The following is a 21817-nucleotide window of genomic DNA, read 5'->3' as shown; positions in this document are numbered from 1 at the left end:
CAATCTGGAATCTGCATATATGGGCTTCTCCATATATGGGCATCTCCACATATAGACATCTCCATATATGGGCAACCAAGGCTTGATGAGGTCAGCGTCTAGATGGGTTTCTCACATATGGACATCTCCATATATGGGCATCCAAGGCTTGATGAGGTCAGCGTCTAAATGGGTTTCTCCACATATGGACATCTCCATATATGGGCATCCAAGGCTTGATGAGGTCAGCGGCTAGATGGGTTTCTCCACATATGGACATCTCCATATGGGCATCCAGGGGATTAGTGAGGTTGGTGTTGAGATCTCCATATGTAGAGGTCCATGTAGGGAACAGGCAAGATGATAATATAGACCTTCGTAACAGTCATGCTCTCTGTCTCCTAGGACTCTAAAGGGGAGCACACACTGGACGCGAACGGCTGCGCAGCGTAGCGTCGCCGTATCGACACACGCGAAGTGCCGCACGGTAACCCCAACTGGATGCGGCGCGCTGCCACACAGCACATCCATTTCCCCCGGCGGGGAGAACCATGGGAGAACATGTTCACCGCGCGGCAACGCTGAAAAAATAGAACAGCAGCGTATCGGCGCGGCAGGCGAGGCGGCAGAGCCGCGACTGCGCGCGTCTGACGCCGCCGGTGTGGGTTAGTTCATTGAAAATAATGGGGCTGTATGTTTTGACGCGCCGCTTCCGTGCCGCCTCCGCGTCCAGTGTGTGTTCCCCTTCAGACTAAACGGCCAGTAAATCTGTCATAAAAATATATCCATTGAATATATTATAGGATATAGCCTTCAATGAGATTGAGCAAACAGTTTTGTTTAAAGAGAAATTCACTAGCTAACAAGAAACACACCATGAAGGTTTAAAGGTTTTAATGAAGTAAGGGCAGATAAATAATGAGCAGTGATCGATGATCCAACATGGATCTATGGTGTAACGAGCATGAAGCAATAGGCAATAATAATGAATCAATCAGGAATGGGTCAATGGTGGAAAGGGGATTGGGGAGGGTATAGGTTCCGGGGAGGGTCACGGACCCTGGAGTCTTGGGGTAGGGGTCGTATGGCGTGATCGTCTGCACCGTCAGCGTCAGCGGCGACGTGGACTGAACCCGAAAAGCAGAGGGGTTCTGGGAAGTTAGAGTGAGGATAAATAGAGCCAGGTAGAGGTCTAGGGGGCGGAGCTAGGGCCAGGTAGGCCAGGTGAGTGGCAAGCGCAGGTAGGTGGAGAGGGGGGAGGAGTCATGGTGTGTTTCTCTCTCTCCTGAACTTCTGTTGTTCCAACACCATATCTGGCGTGGCTGAACAAGGAACGCTGTCTGTCAGACAGACCCATGATGTTTACCAGGATAAGAAATAACACTAGAAAAGGTGTTATTTTGAGAGAGAAATGTCCCGCACACTTTGATATGGTTTATTTTGATGATGACTGTTGTAGCCTACTACAATCTATCTCAATACATACAGTAATAGGATCGTCATGGGTAGGTTATGTAAACGTTGTAGTGCACTTGTTATTATTATTATTATTATTATAAGTGACGTCCCTCGAAGATGGCGACGGGAAATAAGTCATCTGGAGCGAAACTCCTCCCTAACTCCGCCTTACGCTGCTACTCAAAGATTTGTGACAAAGTGACAAGCCAGTGGGCCAATTATATGAGTTATATTTCGTTATATAATATAGTTATTATTTTCAAACTTATATATGAGTTTGATGTATGATGAAGCAGGGCTTTACTTTGCGAAAAAATGTACAAATTTGAAACTTGGAGATACAAGGTTTCTGCCCGACAGTGACGATTTACTTTGTTGGCCACCCAGCCCCCAAAATGGAACGAAGGCCGACTTTTTTTTTTAATGTTTTTGAATGTGTGTGTGTGTGTGTGCGTGCGTGCGTGCGTGCGTGCGTGCGTGCGTGCGTGCGTGCGTGCGTGCGTGCGTGTGTGTGTGTGTGCTTGTGCACAGGTCTCCTCATCACTTGTCATGTGACTCAGATCTCGCTACCGGAAGCCTGGAGGAAAGAAATGATCCGATATCTGAGATCTGTTCAACTGGACGACGGGGGATGGGGCCTGTAAGTTCATTAGCATATCATTATAATATATGGTAATATATGGTAATATATTGAAGATATGTGTTTAATAAAGTATTTTATTTCAGTCACATCGAGGACAAGTCCACGGTGTTCGGGACGGCGCTGAGCTACACCTCGCTGAGGATTCTGGGAGTTGACCCCGACGACCCGGATCTGGTTAGAGCTAGAAACAACCTGCACAGCAAAGGTCAGAGGTCAACCACACATATTTGTTATGTCATTGTAGGCACATGGAGCAGATCTGACCCTAACCCTAACCTCTGACCCTAACCCTAACCCTAACGTATCTAGCACATGGAGCAGATCTGAGCGGGCGTTTTGGATCGTATCTATATTATCTATCTATATATTCCAAAAATATTAGATATATAGATATTCCGATGCAGTTACTATATCGTTACACCCCTACTATAAATACTATACAATGGACTTTAAGCGGCAGGGGAAAGTTTTAAGTTGGAGGACGATATGGACCCAGAACGTCATAATGTATTCGCATTTATTGTCTGGCCTGTTTCCATTCACAAATAAACGGAGTGACACGGACCGTGTGTAAATTCCTCCCGTTTTCACGCCATGGAGTCAAGCCATCCGTGGCTAACCCTTCCTCATCACACGGTGTTGCGCTGCCAAAAGTGGCCGATCTACAAGCTCACAGCAGCTCCCATCCGTGTATCCGCGCCTCTCTAACAATAGCGACTTTAAGCTCGATGATTTTCAGGACAGCAACGCCAGGCGGACTACGGCTGCTATGACATAATCACCGTAGCGATCAAAATGGTTAAGCAAAGCCTCGTGGTGGCGTTGTCCCACCCCTTTCACTGAACGCTTTGGTTCCCATGGCGACGCGTACACGCAGCAGACGGAGTAGGCTCTACGTGGGAAGGGACCTTCTGTCGTAGTAGAGACGGCAGGTTTATCTATCGAGGGCGGATCATTTCCGGTTACCGTTGTCATCTGCCGTTGCCGTAGCGTTGCTAACCATGCAAGGCACCAACCTGCTCACCGGGAGCAATTAGGGGTTCAGAGTCTTGCCCAAGGACTCTTCCACATTAACTCAGGGGAGCCCGGATTCGAACTGGGAACCCTTCGTGCTCTAATAACGGTTTCTCTACCCCTGTGCTATGCCGCCCCTACATGTACCAGAGAGGGACCCCCCAGAAGCAAACATTTCAGTTAAAAATGTTCGCTTTAAAAAAACATATATTCAAAGATTTGCACACATTTTCACAACTTTTCAAATATGGCAGATCTACAAGCTCACGGTGCCGCGCTGTGAGCTTGTAGATCTGCCATATTTCAATAGCTAAAGCATGAAATAATCCCGGGACTGAAGGGGTTAACAGAACACGTTCCATGGCATTCTGTTTCCTGAAGGTGGCGCTGTGGGGATTCCATCCTGGGGCAAATTCTGGCTGGCCGTTTTAAATGTGTACAGTTGGGATGGAATGAACACCTTACTGCCTGAGATGTGGTGAGTTATAACTACTATTAATACTATTACTACTACTAGTACTACTATTACTACTAGTACTACTATTACTATTACTACTACTGCTAGTACTACTACTACTACTACTACTACTACTATTACTACTGCTAATACTACTGCTAGTACCGTTTTAAATGTGTACAGCTGGGATGGAATGAACACCTTACTGCCTGAGATGTGGTGAGTTATAACTACTATTAATACTATTACTACTGTGACAACCCTGGGGTTGTCAGGGTAACCCAGACGGTTGTCATGGTTTCTAACTGTATTGCAGAGACTGATTGGAGGGCGGAGAGTGCCATCAGTGAGGATCTGGCTCACCTGGTGCTGCCTCTATATAAGAGGCTACTGGGCCATTCTCACTGATGGCACACTCCGCCCTCTCAATCTTCCTCTATTGGCAAAACCTTAAGTGCTTCCACAGTTTTTACAGTGTTAAACATAGCCTCTTTAAGACCCTCAGGAACATCCACCTTAAAGTGCTCTGCAACAGATTGTAACTGTTTTCTTGTACAAGATTCCAACAATTCCAAACTCGGACATTGCAAGAACTTCTCCACAGTGGTCATCTTAACTACAGATAAAACCCCAGTGTACAAAACAAAGCACCAAAACCAGCACAAAAGTTACTGACAGGTAGCCATTAATTCCTCTTCACCATTATTCACGATATTCCTGGCCCCGCCCCCGGCTTCCTGTTCATATCCTGAAAGAAAATAAAAAACATCATTTGGTTTCCTGTGTCCTTGCATTAAAGTGTCAGTAGAGGCGCTCTGGGCTCTTGGCTCTGAATGAACCGGTGTTGCCATGTCTGCTTATAATAAGCAATTGGTGTCGTTGTTTATTGGGCTTACTTTCTAATATTTTTTAAACCAGTGGTTCCCAAATCTTTTCATATCAAGGACCCCAGATTAACAGATTTGTCCACAGTCGCAGACCCCCATCTGAAAATATGTGGTGCCAGGGACCGCCACACAGATTTGTGTTGTTAAAATGTTTCAAAAATATTCAAATTATTTTCGTTTTTTCTTTCCTCTATATTTTTTAAATAGCAAATATACAAGCTCACAAAATGTGACACATTGTGAGCTTGCTGATCTGCTATTTTCAAATGTAAATGTAAAGTAGTAAAACTGAACCTAGTTAATTCTATTGGGCTTATTATTCATAGACCTGGCCGCTTGTCTCTGGCAATATCTGGCAACAGACAATTCCCTGTCACTTCCTTGGGATCTCTTGTTCTTCGACTTGGGAGGAAGTGAAAAGATGTTTAAAAATGCTCCAGCGCCCTCTGTAAAAGGAAAATGGCAGCCTCCATAGAATGGCCAGGAATATCGTGAATAATGGAGGATAACCAAATAACCCTGAACCTGGTGTTTTAAGAGTACCTTCCCCCCTGGCTCACTGCCTAACCCAACTAGACTGCTTCTCAACCCTAGTCTTTTTGTGTATTCCACAACGGGTGTTTTAAACACACTCTCACTGACGTGGTTAAGCCCCGGCTATGCCGTTACTCACCAGACCGTCAGTGCACGTGTACCCAAGGCCGTTCCCACAATTAGGCAAATTGTGTATATACACGAAAATAACAAGCTAAAATAACAAACGCAACACGGCCCGAAGGTCAGGTTGCACACCCTTACTAGGAAAGGCACCCAAAACTTTAACCAGGAACAGAATTACAAAACCCTTACCTCCAATAATATAGCTCCTCAGGGACACACCACTGACAAATAATAATTTGTTCTGTTTGTGGAACCTCCTCACTTAAGCTGGCCCTACACTAGCCGATAATCGGGCTATTTAATTACCCTCCCGACAATCAGGCTGCCTCCGACTGAAACGGGCCCGACTATCGGGCATGAACGTCGTCTAGCGTGAGGTCTCACAGATCCACTCGGAGCCCAGCCGAGTGGCTCGGAGGACGATCGGGGGTAGCCCGACTCTTTTCAAACATGTTTGATATTTTCCTGGATCAGTACTGGTCTGGAAGACTGGAATAGCAGCAGGGGACTGATTGAAAATAGGTACAGCAGCTGCTGATAGACGCAAGTCTCTGAGCATACATATCTGAGTGACAGAGCTATCTCTTTTTCTCTCTCTCTACACACACACAGACACACACACACACACACACACACACACACACACACACACACACACACACACACACAAAATCAATCAATCAACAAAGACGTAAAACTAGGCCAAACCAATTAGTGCAAGAGCCACAGCTGATCTGGACTCGCTAATAACTTTCCAGCTCTGCTCTCCGCCTCCAACTCCAAGTTACATTAAACTTATGGTTCTCACTCTCAAATGTATGATAAACCTGTGCATTCTCCATGTTTCCACCTCAAAATGCTGGATTACAGTTCTTCAAATGGACCAGACAGAACCGTCCTCTCTTTCTCTCTCTCTCTCTCTGGGACATTGGATTTGAATCTCCGTGCCCTCGAATCTTTTTTTAATGATTAGGCCTATATTTGATTGATCCATCCGCCCAGACCGCGATAATTTGTTAAAAGACAGGGGAAATCATGATTGAAAGCCTAGGCCATGGCCACTAAAGTAAAAGCAGACACTTGCCTGTCTTGAACTTGAACCTGTCTTGAACTTGAACCGTCCGTGGTGGAAGCAGCCTACAACAGCAGCTCACCCCACGTCAGTCACTTTCTCTGATGGTCCGTGCACGGTGCAGTTATGTAATCTCTACTCCTTTCAAGTTCCAATTGGCCATAGGTACAGCGTGTAGCTTAATTAATGGGCCATCATCAACTCGTTGTTTGATCTACCAGCTGGGTTAACAACTCCTGGCTACTCCGGGCACAGCGCGCCCTGCATAGCCAGGCGTTTCGCACCCACAAGTAGGCTATTTTAACAGACAGCAGGTTTAGAAAATATGCGCGCACGTTACCTTAACTATTATAAAATAAAATGACTTTATCAAAACTGACAATGATAAACCTGGATATGGATATAGGCCTAATAGGCCTGTCCTTTTTAAAGCATTACAGTATATTTGGGACTGAAAACTAGTTCCCCCCCAAAAAAGCAATACACATAAATACACTGCTTATAATTTATTTCAAATAATGATCCACATCCATCCTCCCAGGTTGTATCATGATTGCTTGCGATGGGAATTAAAACTCAATGGTCGCGAGTTTGTTTTATATCAGCAGAAATAGTCACTAGTCACTACCAGTCAGTCACAGACTGAAGTGGGAACAGCACACGAGTGCAAGTACACGCCCACTGCCTGATCTACACACCCTACAATGTGGCGCGGAGGGACGCAGTTTGATCTTGGAAATCTAATGTTCTGTGCGCCACACAGTCATACGACGAATCATAAATCATGCACCATGAGAAGCAGACAGCACGCAGCACGCAGCAGTGATAGAGACAGAGAGGGTAAAAGTCAGAGAGTTGAACAGAGGCATGGATTGACATGAAACGTGTCAAAGTGAACTCATATGATCATCAAAATGGGACACAATTGAAGCATTTTTTTTTCTCCATTGCGCGAAGCGATGGTGTGTTGTGTGGATAACGTTTATGTGTTGTTGTGTGCGTGTGCGTGTGTGTGTGTGTGTGTGTGTGTGTGTGTGTGTGTGTGTGTGTTGCAAGGCGAAGAACAGCCCCGTGACATTTTGTATTTTATATTATGTATTATTGCTTTGTTCAGGCCCGACTCAATCTGAATAGAATCCTGTAGCGTGCGGAGCGCCCGACTGTTCAAAACGGCTAGTCTGAGCCCGTTTAGATTGTCTGGTAAAATAATCTGAAGAAATTATCCTGTAGTGTTTAATTCTACCCGATTCAGTCGGGCCCGATTATCTTGTAGTGTATTGCCAGCTTTATAGTGTGTAACTGTAGCCTCCACAGTTACACACTACTAAATGAACCCAAAGTCCAGGAAATATTGTCCTGTGGTTCAAACTCCTGATGACGAGCCCCCATGTTACAAACGGCTCAATTTGTAACAGAGAGGAAGCTCACACAAACCAGAACATTTTCAATTATTTTATTATCTAACCCTTAATAAACAAACTTAACAACAAAATCATAGAACATTATGGACGTCAGTAGTATCAGTGATGTATGCAAGTGTGTGGATGTGTGTAACATGTTGCGTGGGTGTTCAAATCATACTTAAACTGAAACAAAAGAGAAAAAGGGTTAGTGTGCTCCCATGCTGGAGCCCGGTGAGAGAGTGTGAGAATGGCCCAGTAGCCTCTTATATAGAGGCAGCACCAGGTGAGCCAGATCCTCACTGATGGCACTCTCCGCCCTCCAATCAGTCTCTGCATTACAGGCACCAGGTTAGAAACCATGACAACCATCTGGGTTACCCTGACAACCCCAGGGTTGTCACACTACTACTACTACTACTACTACTACTACTACTACTACTAGTAGTAGTACTACTACTACTACTACTACTACTACTACTAGTAGTACTACTACTACTACTGCTACTACTACTACTACTAGTACTACTACTACTACTACTACTACTACTACTACTACTACTACTAGTAGTACTACTACTACTACTAGTAGTACTACTACTACTACTACTACTACTACTACTACTATTACTACTACTACTACTACTACTACTACTACTACTACTAGTACTACTACTACTACTGCTACTACTGCTAGTACCGTTTTAAATGTGTACAGCTGGGATGGGATGAACACCTTACTGCCTGAGATGTGGTGAGTTATAACTACTACTATTATTAATACTATTACTACTACTACTACTACTATTACTACTACTACTACTACTACTACTATTACTACTACTATTACTACTACTACTACTATTACTACTACTAATACTACTACTGCTAGTACTACTAGTACTACTACTACTACTACTACTACTACTAGTACTACTACTACTACTGCTAGTACTACTACTAGTACTACTACTACTAGTACTACTACTACTACTACTACTACTAGTACTACTACTAGTACTACTACTACTACTACTACTAGTACTACTACTAGTACTACTACTACTACTAGTACTACTACTACTACTGCTAGTACCGTTTTAAATGTGTACAGCTGGGATGGAATGAACACCTTGCTACCTGAGATGTGGTGAGTTATAATATAATACTACTAATACTATTACTACTACTACTACTACTACTACTAGTACTACTGCTAGTACAGTTTTAAATGTGTACAGCTGTGGAGGGGAAGAACACCTTGCTACCTGAGCAGACTTCGCGCTAGGATTTTAATCATGCCGGTCACCGTGACCGGCATGATTAAAACGTACTGGACATCTGAAGAGAATACCGGACATAATCATTGTAATGCATAAATGACAAGCAGGTTAGTAAGGGAAAGTTATCCTCATGCTGGACCAATCTGGGAACTAAATCATTTCCAATATATTTCTTCACAAATGTGTTCATAAAGGTGTCTACTATCACCTCTGAACTTTCTCTACTACTACTACTACTACTACTACTACTAGTACTACTACTACTACTACTACTACTACTACTACTACTACGTATGTGTTCATAAAGGTGTCTACTATCACCTCTGAACTTTCTCTACTACTACTACTACTACTACTACTACTACTACTACTACTACTACGTATGTGTTCATAAAGGTGTCTACTATCACCTCTGAACTTTCTCAATCACAACTCCCTCTGGAAACGTTGTGGGAACCAATCAAGGTTGTTTCCATGCTCTCTGATTGGTTAATGTTTTATAATTACAGGTTGTTTCCCGCTCTCTGATTGGTCAGTGTGTTATAATTACAGGTTGTTTCCTGCCCTCTGATTGGTTAATGTGTTATAATTACAGGTTGTTTCCTGCCCTCTGATTGGTTAATGTGTTATAATTACAGGTTGTTTCCTGCCCTCTGATTGGTTAATGTGTTATAATTACAGGTTGTTTCCTGTTCTCTGATTGGTCAGTGTGTTATAATTACAGGTTGTTTCCTGCCCTCTGATTGGTCAGTGTGTTATAATTACAGGTTGTTTCCTGTTCTCTGATTGGTCAGTGTGTTATAATTACAGGTTGTTTCCTGTTCTCTGATTGGTCAGTGTGTTATAATTACAGGTTGTTTCCCGCTCTCTGATTGGTCAGTGTGTTATAATTACAGGTTGTTTCCTGCCCTCTGATTGGTTAATGTGTTATAATTACAGGTTGTTTCCTGCCCTCTGATTGGTTAATGTGTTATAATTACAGGTTGTTTCCTGCCCTCTGATTGGTTAATGTGTTATAATTACAGGTTGTTTCCTGTTCTCTGATTGGTCAGTGTGTTATAATTACAGGTTGTTTCCTGCCCTCTGATTGGTCAGTGTGTTATAATTACAGGTTGTTTCCTGTTCTCTGATTGGTCAGTGTGTTATAATTACAGGTTGTTTCCTGTTCTCTGATTGGTCAGTGTGTTATAATTACAGGATGTTTCCTGCCCTCTGATTGGTCAGTGTGTTATAATTACAGGATGTTTCCTGCCCTCTGATTGGTCAGTGTGTTATAATTACAGGTTGCTTCCCGCTCTCTGATTGGTCAGTGTGTTATAATTGCAGGTTGCTTCCCAGCTGGTTCCCTGCTCTCTGATTGGTCAGTGTGTTATAATTACAGGTTGCTTCCCAGCTGGTTTCCTGCTCATCCGTCTACGTTGTGGTGTCACTGCAGACAGGTTTACCTTCCTATGAGTTACTGCTACGCTACGCGTCTATCCGGCTCGGAGGACCAACTGGTACTGAGCCTTAGACAGGTAGGTACCCGTCTGTCTGTTCATACCCGTCTGTCTGTTTATACCCGTATGTCTGTTTATACCCGTCTGAGCCTTAGACAGGTACCCGTTAGTCTCGCGTAGCCAGACAACTATTCCACAATCTCCAAATGCTATATAGAGTCTGGAACGGCAGCTCCCGAACGGCGAGTATCGGAAGTAGCAAGTGCTGCACTGAACTGTTGTCCCATTGGAAACATAACAGAAACACACTAGCACAGACAGAGTCATTATAATGAACTGTAGTCCCATTGGAAACATAACAGAAACACACTAGCACAGACAGTCATTATAATCAAATGTAGTCCCATTGGAAACATAACAGAAACACACTGGCACAGAGTCATTATAATGAACTGTAGTCCCATTGGAAACATAACAGAAACACACTAGCACAGACAGAGTCATTATAATGAACTGTAGTCCCATTGGAAACATAACAGAAACACACTAGCACAGAGAGAGTCATTATAATGAACTGTAGTCCCATTGGAAACATAACAGAAACACAATAGCTCAGCCTATTCTTGTTATGGGTGTATAGTTTAAGAAAACGTTTGAAAACATCATGGAGGTAACACCAACAACACCAGAGAAAGATGAAATAACGCCCCCAGAAATATCGAAAGGAGACATAACGCTTCCAGTAGGACATGTTATTGCTACTGCACCAAGGGAGCGGTTGTGTCACATCCGCTTTATCCCGCACTCATCGTTTCTATTTCCGTGCCCCAGACTGTTGATGGGAGCATTTCCCAAATCGCGGAGTCAACAGTCTGGCCACGCGAGACTAGGTCATCACCCACCATGAGAACCTGGCATACTTAATGAACTGGTGGGTGTGGCCACGCGAGACGAGGTACCCGTCTGTCTGTTCATACCCGTCTCTCCGGCTCGGAGGACCACCTGGTAGTGAGCCTTAGACAGGTAGCTGTCTCTTTGTTTATCTGTGAGTTAAAGGAGCTATAGTCAACTTAGACAGGTAGCTGTCTCTTTGTTTATCTGTGAGTTAAAGGAGCTATAGTCAACTTAGACAGGTAGCTGTCTCTTTGTTTATCTGTGAGTTAAAGGAGCTATAGTCAACTTAGACAGGTAGCTGTCTCTTTGTTTATCTGTGAGTTAAAGGAGCTATAGTCAACTTAGACAGGTAGCTGTCTCTTTGTTTATCTGTGAGTTAAAGGAGCTATAGTCAACTTTTTCTTGAAAAACGGATGCTAAAATAAAAATAATGTTTCGAAAATATTTTATAAAAAAACAAGCTTCATATATGTGTTTCTATTCAAAAATGACCACAAAAAGCGTAAAATAATGATAAAATAATCATTTTGGCCATTGTCAGACCGACACTTTGTTAACATTCTGGTCTATAGACTAGGATGTAAACAAAGTGTCGGCCCTACAATTAAAAAGTTGACTATAGCTCCTTTAAGGTCTTTAAGGTCTATATCTATATATAATATCGGAGTGAATTTCGGAGCGCGTGAATTAAAAAAAATCAACCTCATGTTATGTCAATCACGCTTGCACACTGCCGCCCGTTTCATATTTATATTCGGACCAGGGTTGATTTTTTTCCCGATTTTCTCAGCTGTTGCACTGAGTCCCTTGCTCTCTCTCTCCCTGGCTTTTGGATTTTGGATTTCCAAAACGCAACGAAAACACGCAGTGCAGTGTGCGACCAGGGGCATAGTTCTGCCGATTTAAAATGATTCCAATACGGAAATAAAACTTCCTATGATTGGCCGCTAGTTGCGCTGTTTTCCCCCCCGGCCGATCGCAAAAAGAATTGTTCTCCATTGGATCCCATTCATTTTCCCCTTTCGTTTTCTAACCTTAATTAACACTTTCATACATACTTTATGGTTCTTATCGCTAGTTAAAAATTGCCTTTCAATCACCATCATATTTGTTTTGTCGAAATGTGGTCCAATTTATTTAAAAATAAATGATAAAGTTGCGTGGGGCGTGGCCAACTAAACTAATACCAGCCGGCTGTGTTCTTCTTCGTGTGCTGTATTTCGGGAGGCTCCGACCACATTCTCCCATGTATCCCTGCGGTTGCACGTGACCGTTGGCAGCCAATAGCATCTCTGATGCCTTTACAATTCTATGATGGCGACACCCATTCCAAGGGGTAGAAAGGGCCATTTGCGCTGCATAGAAATATCTTAGTTACATCATTGTCGTTCATGTGAACTAGTTTGTTGAAGCTTATTTCATTATAATTATCGAAATCGCTATGGCCGCGCATCGCCGTAGTGCGCCCCGGCCGTGCTCCGCATCACGGTGCCGCGGTGAAAGAACGAAAGGACTTTGTCCCACTGCATAACTCCACCCCCGGTAGTGAATGTTTTTTTTTTCTTTTTTTTTCTTTTCTGGTTGGCCAGTCAGGGAGTCTCAGGGACCAATCAGAAGGCTGACAAACGGTGAATTGCATCAGATTCACAAACAACTTCATCTAGTGGTGAAAATAAGGTTTCTCCAGAACTCAAAAAACACTAACAATTGTTTTCTCATTTCAGGAGCTTTACGTCCAGGATTATAACAGCATACACTGGCCCGATCAGAGGAACAACGTAGCAGCATGTGACATTTACACCCCTCACAGTACGCTGCTGACGCTAGCTTATGGTATGTACATTTACACCCCTCACAGTACGCTGCTGACGCTAGCTTATGGTATGAACACCTCTCACAGTACGCTGCTGACGCTAGCTTATGGTATGTACACCTCTCACAGTACGCTGCTGACGCTAGCTTATGGTATGTACACCTCTCACAGTACGCTGCTGACTCTAGCTTATGGTATGTACACCTCTCACAGTACGCTGCTGACGCTAGCTTATGGTATGTACACCTCTCACAGTACGCTGCTGACTGTAGCTTATGGTATGTACACCTCTCACAGTACGCTGCTGACGCTAGCTTATGGTATGTACACCTCTCACAGTACGCTGCTGACTGTAGCTTATGGTATGTACACCTCTCACAGTACGCTGCTGACGCTAGCTTATGGTATGTACACCTCTCATAGTACGCTGCTGATGCTAGCTTATGGTATGTACACCTCTCACAGTACGCTGCTGACTGTAGCTTATGGTATGTACACCTCTCACAGTACGCTGCTGATGCTAGCTTATGGTATGTACACCTCTCACAGTACGCTGCTGACTGTAGCTTATGGTATGTACACCCCTCATAGTATGCTGCTGACTGTAGCTTATGGTATGTACACCTCTCATAGTATGCTGTATGTAGCTTATGGTATGTACACCTCTCATAGTATGCTGCTGACTGTAGCTTATGGTATGTACACCTCTCATAGTATGCTGCTGACTGTAGCTTATGGTATGTACACCCCTCATAGTATGCTGCTGACTGTAGCTTATGGTATGTACACCTCTCATAGTATGCTGCTGATGCTAGCTTATGGTATGTACACCTCTCATAGTATGCTGCTGATGCTAGCTTATGGTATGAACACCTCTCATAGTACGCTGATGACGCTAGCTTATGGTATGAACACCTCTCATAGTATGCTGCTGACGCTAGCTTATGGTATGTACACCTCTCATAGTATGCTGCTGACTGTAGCTTATGGTATGAACACCTCTCATAGTATGCTGCTGACTGTAGCTTATGGTATGTACACCTCTCATAGTATGCTGCTGACTGTAGCTTATGGTATGTACACCTCTCATAGTATGCTGCTGACTGTAGCTTATGGTATGAACACCTCTCATAGTATGCTGCTGACGCTAGCTTATGGTATGTACACCTCTCATAGTATGCTGCTGACTGTAGCTTATGGTATGTTCAGGGGTAATGAACCTGTATTTATTATATTATTAATAATAATAAGTTATATTTCAGGGGTAATGAACGTATACGAGGCGTACCACAGCACATCACTCAGACTCAGAGCGGTGCATTATTAATAATAATAATAATAATAATAATAATAATAATAAGTTATATTTCAGGTGTAATGAACGTATACGAGGCGTACCACAGCTCATCACTCAGACTCCTTGCGGTGCAGGAGCTTTACGACCACATCCAGGCAGACGACCGCTTCACCAAGTGTATCAGCATCGGACCGGTGCGTATTATTAGAATTATGGTTATTAACCTGTTCTGTTGTACTGCTCTGCATGTTTCTTCACCATACTGTCCATGCCTAACAGAAACAAACTTTACAGTATTACCCGTATTGCTTCCAAGATCATTGGACTTCCCACACCCACGCTGTCGGATATGAACAATAAGGCCATCACACGCTTAGCACTGTCAATAACAAGTGACACTGACCATCCTCTGCATCGCCACTTTGACCTAATGCCATCTGGGCGAAGATACAGAACCTTGGCGTGGCACAAAGTTCAGTTTAAAAGGAGTTGTGTCCCCTCAGCCACTGCTGCACTTAACACCTTCTAAGCCTGGCCGTACTCCCTCGGACTTCCTACTGGGTCCCATCAGCCACGCCGTCTATTACCGGACTTTTGATATAAATTATAATAAAAAAAAAAAAAACATCGGAAATTCTTCTCTGTGTCTTTTTGGAGCGATCTGAAAGGGTTAATATGCTCTGACAGTCATTTTCTGGTGCTGGGTGTGATACTCCTAATATCCAGCAGGCCACGCCGTTGACTCACATTCTGGATGGATGGCTGGCCAGGAGGAGCCTCATCCTCTCCCCAGTGTTGAAACTCAGCAAGAACCTCAAACAAGATGGCTGGTCTTTGTCTCTGTTCGTGGATCGCGGTTTCAATCACGTTCGGGCGCCGCTTCTCTATCGCTCCTTTCCCTGCTTCGCCGCACGTAAACGAATGGAATTGATCTCCCCTCCGCCTCGCCAAAGTAAGATCGCCGACCTCTGCAGGATGAATATGTACGCTGTGTCGAGCACTCCAGTACGTGTTGTTATCATGTGGGCTTTGTTTTTTTAAAACATGTTTGTAAATAAATGGCTTATTTCTTCGGCGCTACCTCTGTTCAGAGGGTTCTGCCGCGGCTTGCAACGTGTTAACAATCTGCTAAACAATCGCCCCCGTCACTAAGAGGGTTCTTCTGTGTACAGTGGGGTACTGATGACTTGTCTATGTGATATGTTGTGTTGTCTTTTTGACTATGTGTTCCCTTCGGGGACAATAAAGATTATTATTATTATTATTATTATTATTAACAAGAGGATACAGAACATTAATAACTGCCTATGAGACGTTACGTGATTGATTGATTGATTGATTGATTGATTGATTGATTGATTGATTGAAGACTTTATTGTCAGTTTGCATAGGAAAAGGTACAGTTTCATGACGGTACAGTTCACTGGTACAAGGTCTACTAAAAGGAGATCCTAGAAAAGACTAAGCTTGTTTCCATAGGAAACCATTGAAGTATCTCATATAACATTGACTGACAGACGGATAGAACACAGTACTATGCAGTAGATATAGTCAGGAAAAAAAAGTAAATAAAAATAAAATAAACAGTGCAAAAAATATTTATACAGGCTGTCGGTCTGTTGTGTGTGGAGCCGTTCATTATGCCTTACTTAACCCATTTAGGCCTAGAATTATTGTTCATTATGCCTTACTTAACCCATTTAGGCCTAGAATTATTGTTCATTATGCCTTAGTTAACAGACTAACTGAGCTCCAGTTGAGTGAAAAGGACCTTTTCTTTGACGATGGCTGGCCAGATTGCTGACATAGAAACATAGGGTTTTTCAAAAAAACCTTAGAAGGATTCAAAAGACACTTATAGAATCGGGTCAAAATTCTAAATTTCACGTTTTAAAAAAAATAGCAGATCTACAAGCTCGCAGAGCTTGTATATCTGCTGTTTTTCAATAGTTAAAGCCTAAAATAATGATACACAATAATGTGTAGCAGTTCTGAATGGGCTGTTCTAGACGTTACAGAACAAGTCAATGTTCTCGTTTCTCCTCAGATCTCCAAGACCATCAACATGCTGGTGCGGTGGGCCGTGGACGGACCCTCCTCCTCCATCTTCAAGGAGCATGTGGCCCGAATCCCAGACTACCTGTGGTCAGTATGTTCTACTTTGCATGTTCTCCCCGTGTCTCCTAGGGTAGGTAGGCTATCAGGGCAGCGATTTCATGGAGGCCATGAAGGCCATGGCCGCCGTTGCCCCTCAGTTTGGCCTTGTGCCCCTCAAACCAATGGCATGACCTGAGACCACAGTGGCCTTAATGCCCCTCAAACCAATGGCATGACCTGAGACCACAGTGGCCTTAATGCCCCTCAAACCAATGGCATGACCTGAGACCACAGTGGCCTTAATGCCCCTCAAACCAATGGCATGACCTGAGACCACAGTGGCCTTAATGCCCCTCAAACCAATGGCATGACCTGAGACCACAGTGGCCTTAATGCCCCTCAAACCAATGACATGACCTGAGACCACAGTGGCCTTAATGCCCCTCAAACCAATGGCATGACCTGAGACTACAGTCGCCTTAATGCCCCTCAAACCAATGACATGACCTGAGGCCACAGTGGCCTTAATGCCCCTCAAACCAATGGCACGACCTGAGGCCACAGTGGCCTTAATGCCCCAGTTGACTGTCCCCCTTTCTCCTTTGTCTCTTTCTGGTCAATAAGTAGACAGTAGACACCAGTGTCTCTTTCTGGTCAATATGTAGACTGTAGACACCAGTGTCTCTTTCTGGTCAATATGTAGACTGTAGACACCAGTGTCTCTTTCTGGTCAATATGTAGACAGTAGACACCGGTGTCTCTTTCTGGTCAATATGTAGACAGTAGACACCAGTGTCTCTTTCTGGTCAATATGTAGACTGTAGACACCAGTGTCTCTTTCTGGTCAATATGTAGACTGTAGACACCGGTGTCTCTTTCTGGTCAATATGTAGACTGTAGACACCGGTGTCTCTTTCTGGTCAATATGTAGACTGTAGACACCAGTGTCTCTTTCTGGTCAATATGTAGACAGTAGACACCGGTGTCTCTTTATGGTCAATATGTAGACAGTAGACACCAGTATCTCTTTCTGGTCAATATGGTCAATATGTATACAGTAGACACTGGTGTCTCTTTCTGGTCAATATGTAGACAATAGACACCGGTGTCTCTTTCTTGTCATGAAGACACTGCAGTGTCCATTGTTGAGATTCTGAAATCATCCGACCTAAGCCAGTCTCTGTATCATTGTATTGTGTAATTGTTCCTGGACCGAGACAGACCATTAAGATATGTTTTTAAGAGTTTTTAATTGCTTTTAACTGACCTACGGGCTGACTAATAAAATAAAATGAATGTATATATATATCTGTGATATGGCAGACCTATTGCCAGTGCACTCAGGGGAGATGTGCCACACCTGAGTTGACACAAGTGGGAGTGACTGACACAGGCCATTTCCTGATAAAACCACAGATCTGTTTGTGTATGATCATGACCTGATGAAGATCTGAATAGATCGAAACGTTGTCCAAATAAAGAAAGTCTTTTTGTACCTTATCTGGTGTGCGGGCTCCATCCATTTTTCATAGTATTTTTTTAGCCCAGCACCCACCAGTCGATGTGCGTTGTCTATTTCCTTTTCGAGATTCTGAAATCCCCCATCTTTAGACAAATCCAGTGACAGATTGTAAATACCATCATGTATCTATTTCACTAAATTCAACAAATTCTTTCAATGGACCAAAATCTTGTTTCATTTGATGGTCTTCCTGCCCTGGCATTTGGCCTTTGTGTCCTAAAAAATGGACAACACCAAAGGCCAAGTGGCCACGCCCCTAAAATGATGAAATTCCAGGCCTGGAACTGAATTTTCCCAGTATGTTCTACTTCCTGTAGTCAGTATGTTCTACTTCCTGTAGCCTGGCGCAGCCAGACAACTATTCCACGATATCCCAATGCTATACAGAGTCTGGAACGGCAGCTCCCGAACGGCGAGTATCGGAAGTAGCCAGTGCTGCACTGAACTGTTGTCCCATTGGAAACATAACAGAAACACACTAGCACAGACAGAGTCATTGTAATGAACTGTAGTCCCATTGGAAACACAACAGAAACACACTAGCACAGAAAGAGTCATTCTAATGAACTGTAGTCCCATTGGAAACATAACAGAAACACACTAGCACAAACAAAGTCATTCGAGCGGCCTATTCTTGTTATGGGTGTATAGTTTAAGAAAACATTTGAAAACATCATGGAGGTAACACCAACAACACCAGAGAAAGACAAAATAATGCCGGTTGCGTCACATCCGCTTTATCCGCACTCATCATATCTATGTCCGTGCACCAGACTGTTGACGGGAGCATTTCCCAAATCGCGGAGTCTACAGTCTGGCCACGCGAGACTAGGTCATCACCCACCATGAGAACCTGGCATACTTAATGACTGTGGGTGGGTGTGGCCACATAAAAACATAATTTTAACACTTTCTGTACACTTTTGTGGAAAAAAAAGATCTTCCTCCAATTACCCAGCACTGGGAGCGTGTTCCTCCCTCCACGTCATCAGCGCCCACACCCTAGTGTGTGGTTGGCGATGGGGCCTTTCTGTGTGGAGTTTTCATGTTCTCCCTGTGTCTCCTAGGGTTGATACCCTCACAAAAACATGCACGTAATCCTGGTCTCAATAATGCCTCACCCTGGCCAGCCCGGGCGCCAGGGAAATCTCCACTGTCAGGTGAAAAGAAGCAACTTGGACTCCTCATGCATAGAAGGAAGCATGAGGTCAGTCCGTTGTCTCCCCAGGTTGGCAGAGGGAGAGCAGAGCCCAGGATTACATAGGCAATTGGCACTGGGTGAAAAAATGGGTTACAAAATCGTGAGATAAAATTTAGATTAAAAAAAAGTATAATCATAATACCTGATCATCATGTTTTAGGGGGGGGGGGGGGGGGGGAACAATCATGGCACCGCCTCTTCATTTACTGTCTTTTAAACATCGACTGAAGGGGTTAACTGTCCTTACCGTTTAACGTGGAGATGTGCCTCTTCATAGTTAACTAGTAATTAACTAGTAATGGTTAATAACTAGTAGTTGTGTTGTCTAGTTCTAACTAGTAATGGTTAATAACGAGTAGTTCTAACTAGTAATGGTTAATAACGAGTAGTTCTAACTTGTAATGGTTAATAACTAGTAGTTGTGTTGTCTAGTTCTAACTAGTAATGGTTAATAACTAGTAGTTCTAACTTGTAATGGTTAATAACTAGTAATGGTTAATAACTAGTAGTTGTGTTGTCTAGTTCTAACTAGTAATGGTTAATAACTAGCAGTTGTATTGTCTAGTTCTATCTAGTAATGGTTAATAACTAGTGGTTCTAACTTGTAATGGTTAATAACTAGTAATGGTTAATAACTAGTAATGGTTAATAACTAGTAGTTGTATTGTCTAGTTCTAACTAGTAACGGTTAATAACTAGTAGTTCTAATTAGTAATGGTTAATAACTAGTAGTTCTAACTAGTAATGGTTAATAACTAACTAGTAATGGTTAATAACTAGTAGTTGTATTGTCTAGTTCTAACTAGTAATGGTTAATAACTATTAGTTCTAACTAGTAATGGTTAATAACTAGTAGTTGTATTGTCTAGTTCTAACTAGTAATGGTTAATAACTAGTAGTTCTAACTAGTAATGGTTAATAACTAGTAGTTGTATTGTCTAGTTCTAACTAGTAATGGTTAATAACTAGTAGTTGTATTGTCTAGTTCTAACTAGTAATGGTTAATAACTAGTAGTTGTATTGTCTAGTTCTAACTAGTAATGGTTAATAACTAGTAGTTGTATTGTCTAGTTCTAACTAGTAATGGTTAATAACTATTAGTTCTAACTAGTAATGGTTAATAACTATTAGTTCTAACTAGTAATGGTTAATAACTAGTAGTTGTATTGTCTAGTTCTAACTAGTAATGGTTAATAAGTAGTAGTTCTAACTAGTAATGGTTAATAACTAGTAATGGTTAACAACTAGTAGTTCTAACTAGTAATGGTTAATAACTAGTAATGGTTAATAACTAACTAGTAATGGTTAATAACTAGTAGTTGTATTGTCTAGTTCTAACTAGTAATGGTTAATAACTATTAGTTCTAACTAGTAATGGTTAATAACTATTAGTTCTAACTAGTAATGGTTAATAACTAACTAGTAATGGTTAATAACTAGTAGTTGTATTGTCTAGTTCTAACTAGTAATGGTTAATAACTATTAGTTCTAACTAGTAATGGTTAATAACTATTAGTTCTAACTAGTAATGGTTAATAACTAACTAGTAATGGTTAATAACTAGTAGTTGTGTTTGTTCCAGGTTGGGGTTGGACGGCATGAAGATGCAGGTGAGTTGACCCATGTTTTACCTGTACATGTTTTAGATGTAACCCTAACCCATGTTTTACCTGTACATGTTTTAGATGTAACCCTAACCCATGTTTTACCTGTACATGTTTTAGATGTAACCCTAACCCATGTTTTACCTGTACATGTTTTAGATGTAACCCTAACCCATGTTTTACCTGTACTTGTTTTACCCATGTTTTGGTTCATAATCAGTGTTGTTTTTGACAGCAAATTTTGATTTAGTTTTAGTTTTAATTTCAGTTATAATTAAATTATAACTAAAATAACTATTACTATTATTATTTAGTCACCTGAAAAGTTTTAGTTTTAGTCTAATTTTGGTCCACTAAATATCATACAATTTTAGGCGACTAAAATCTACAGTTGATTTAGTCAACTGAAATGTATTTTGGCAGGCATTGATGGCATCGTAATGACATATTTTACACTTGGTTGTGTGCTGAAAATTGCAGATCTACAAGCTCACCCGCGTTGTGAGCTTGTAGATCTGCTATTTTCATCACGCAACACCTGAGAGCAACCAAACATAAAACGACTCTCTTCTCCACCAGTCCCTCCCTAACGTTTTAGTCTAGTTTTTATTTTGTTGACGAAATTGTCAATATATTTAGTCTTAGTTTTAGTCACCACAGCTTAGTTTTTGTTTAGTTTTTATTTTGTTTTCGTCGGTGAAAAAAACTCAGTCGACAAACATTTTTCGTCATAGTTTTAGTCGACGAAATCAACACGGTTCATAATGTTGGTATAATTCATTACACGTGTTTGAGGTGGAAACTAATTTAGCATCAGCTCCCTTAAACCCTAACCCTCCAAGCAATCACCACACGTCTTAGTGTAGAGGTCTTCAAAGGCCAAGGACCCCTTAGCTGAGAGAGAGATGAAGCAGAGGGACCCCTTAGTAGAGAGAGATGAAGCAGAGGGACCCCTTAGTTGAGAGAGAGATGAAGCAGAGGGACCCCTTAGTAGAGAGAGATGAAGCAGGGACCCCTTAGCTGAGAGAGAGATGAAGCAGGGACCCCTTAGTTGAGAGAGAGATGAAGCAAGGACCCCTTAGTTGAGAGAGATGAAG

At 42.5% G+C, this 21817-nt stretch overlaps 1 protein-coding gene across 1 annotated transcript in view; it reads left to right on the top strand.

Annotated features, from left to right (window-relative positions):
- lss (lanosterol synthase (2,3-oxidosqualene-lanosterol cyclase)) overlaps positions 1-21817 on the top strand; it is a gene marked incomplete at its 3' end in the record, with an annotated part of 75185 nt that overhangs the window by 8447 nt on the left and 44921 nt on the right. Inside the window, exons 2-9 of the mRNA XM_080752955.1 lie at positions 1969-2077; positions 2164-2285; positions 3476-3572; positions 10235-10370; positions 12911-13019; positions 14372-14490; positions 16344-16441; positions 20699-20726. Of these exons, the coding sequence (XP_080609081.1) occupies positions 1969-2077; positions 2164-2285; positions 3476-3572; positions 10235-10370; positions 12911-13019; positions 14372-14490; positions 16344-16441; positions 20699-20726 (818 nt within the window). The remainder of the gene's footprint in view (positions 1-1968; positions 2078-2163; positions 2286-3475; positions 3573-10234; positions 10371-12910; positions 13020-14371; positions 14491-16343; positions 16442-20698; positions 20727-21817) is intronic.

The sequence above is a fragment of the Nannobrachium achirus genome (genome assembly GCF_963921795.1).
Source record: "Nannobrachium achirus genome assembly, chromosome: 22".
Taxonomy (NCBI): Eukaryota; Metazoa; Chordata; class Actinopteri; order Myctophiformes; family Myctophidae; genus Nannobrachium; species Nannobrachium achirus.
This window is presented reverse-complemented; position numbering and strand designations above follow the sequence as displayed.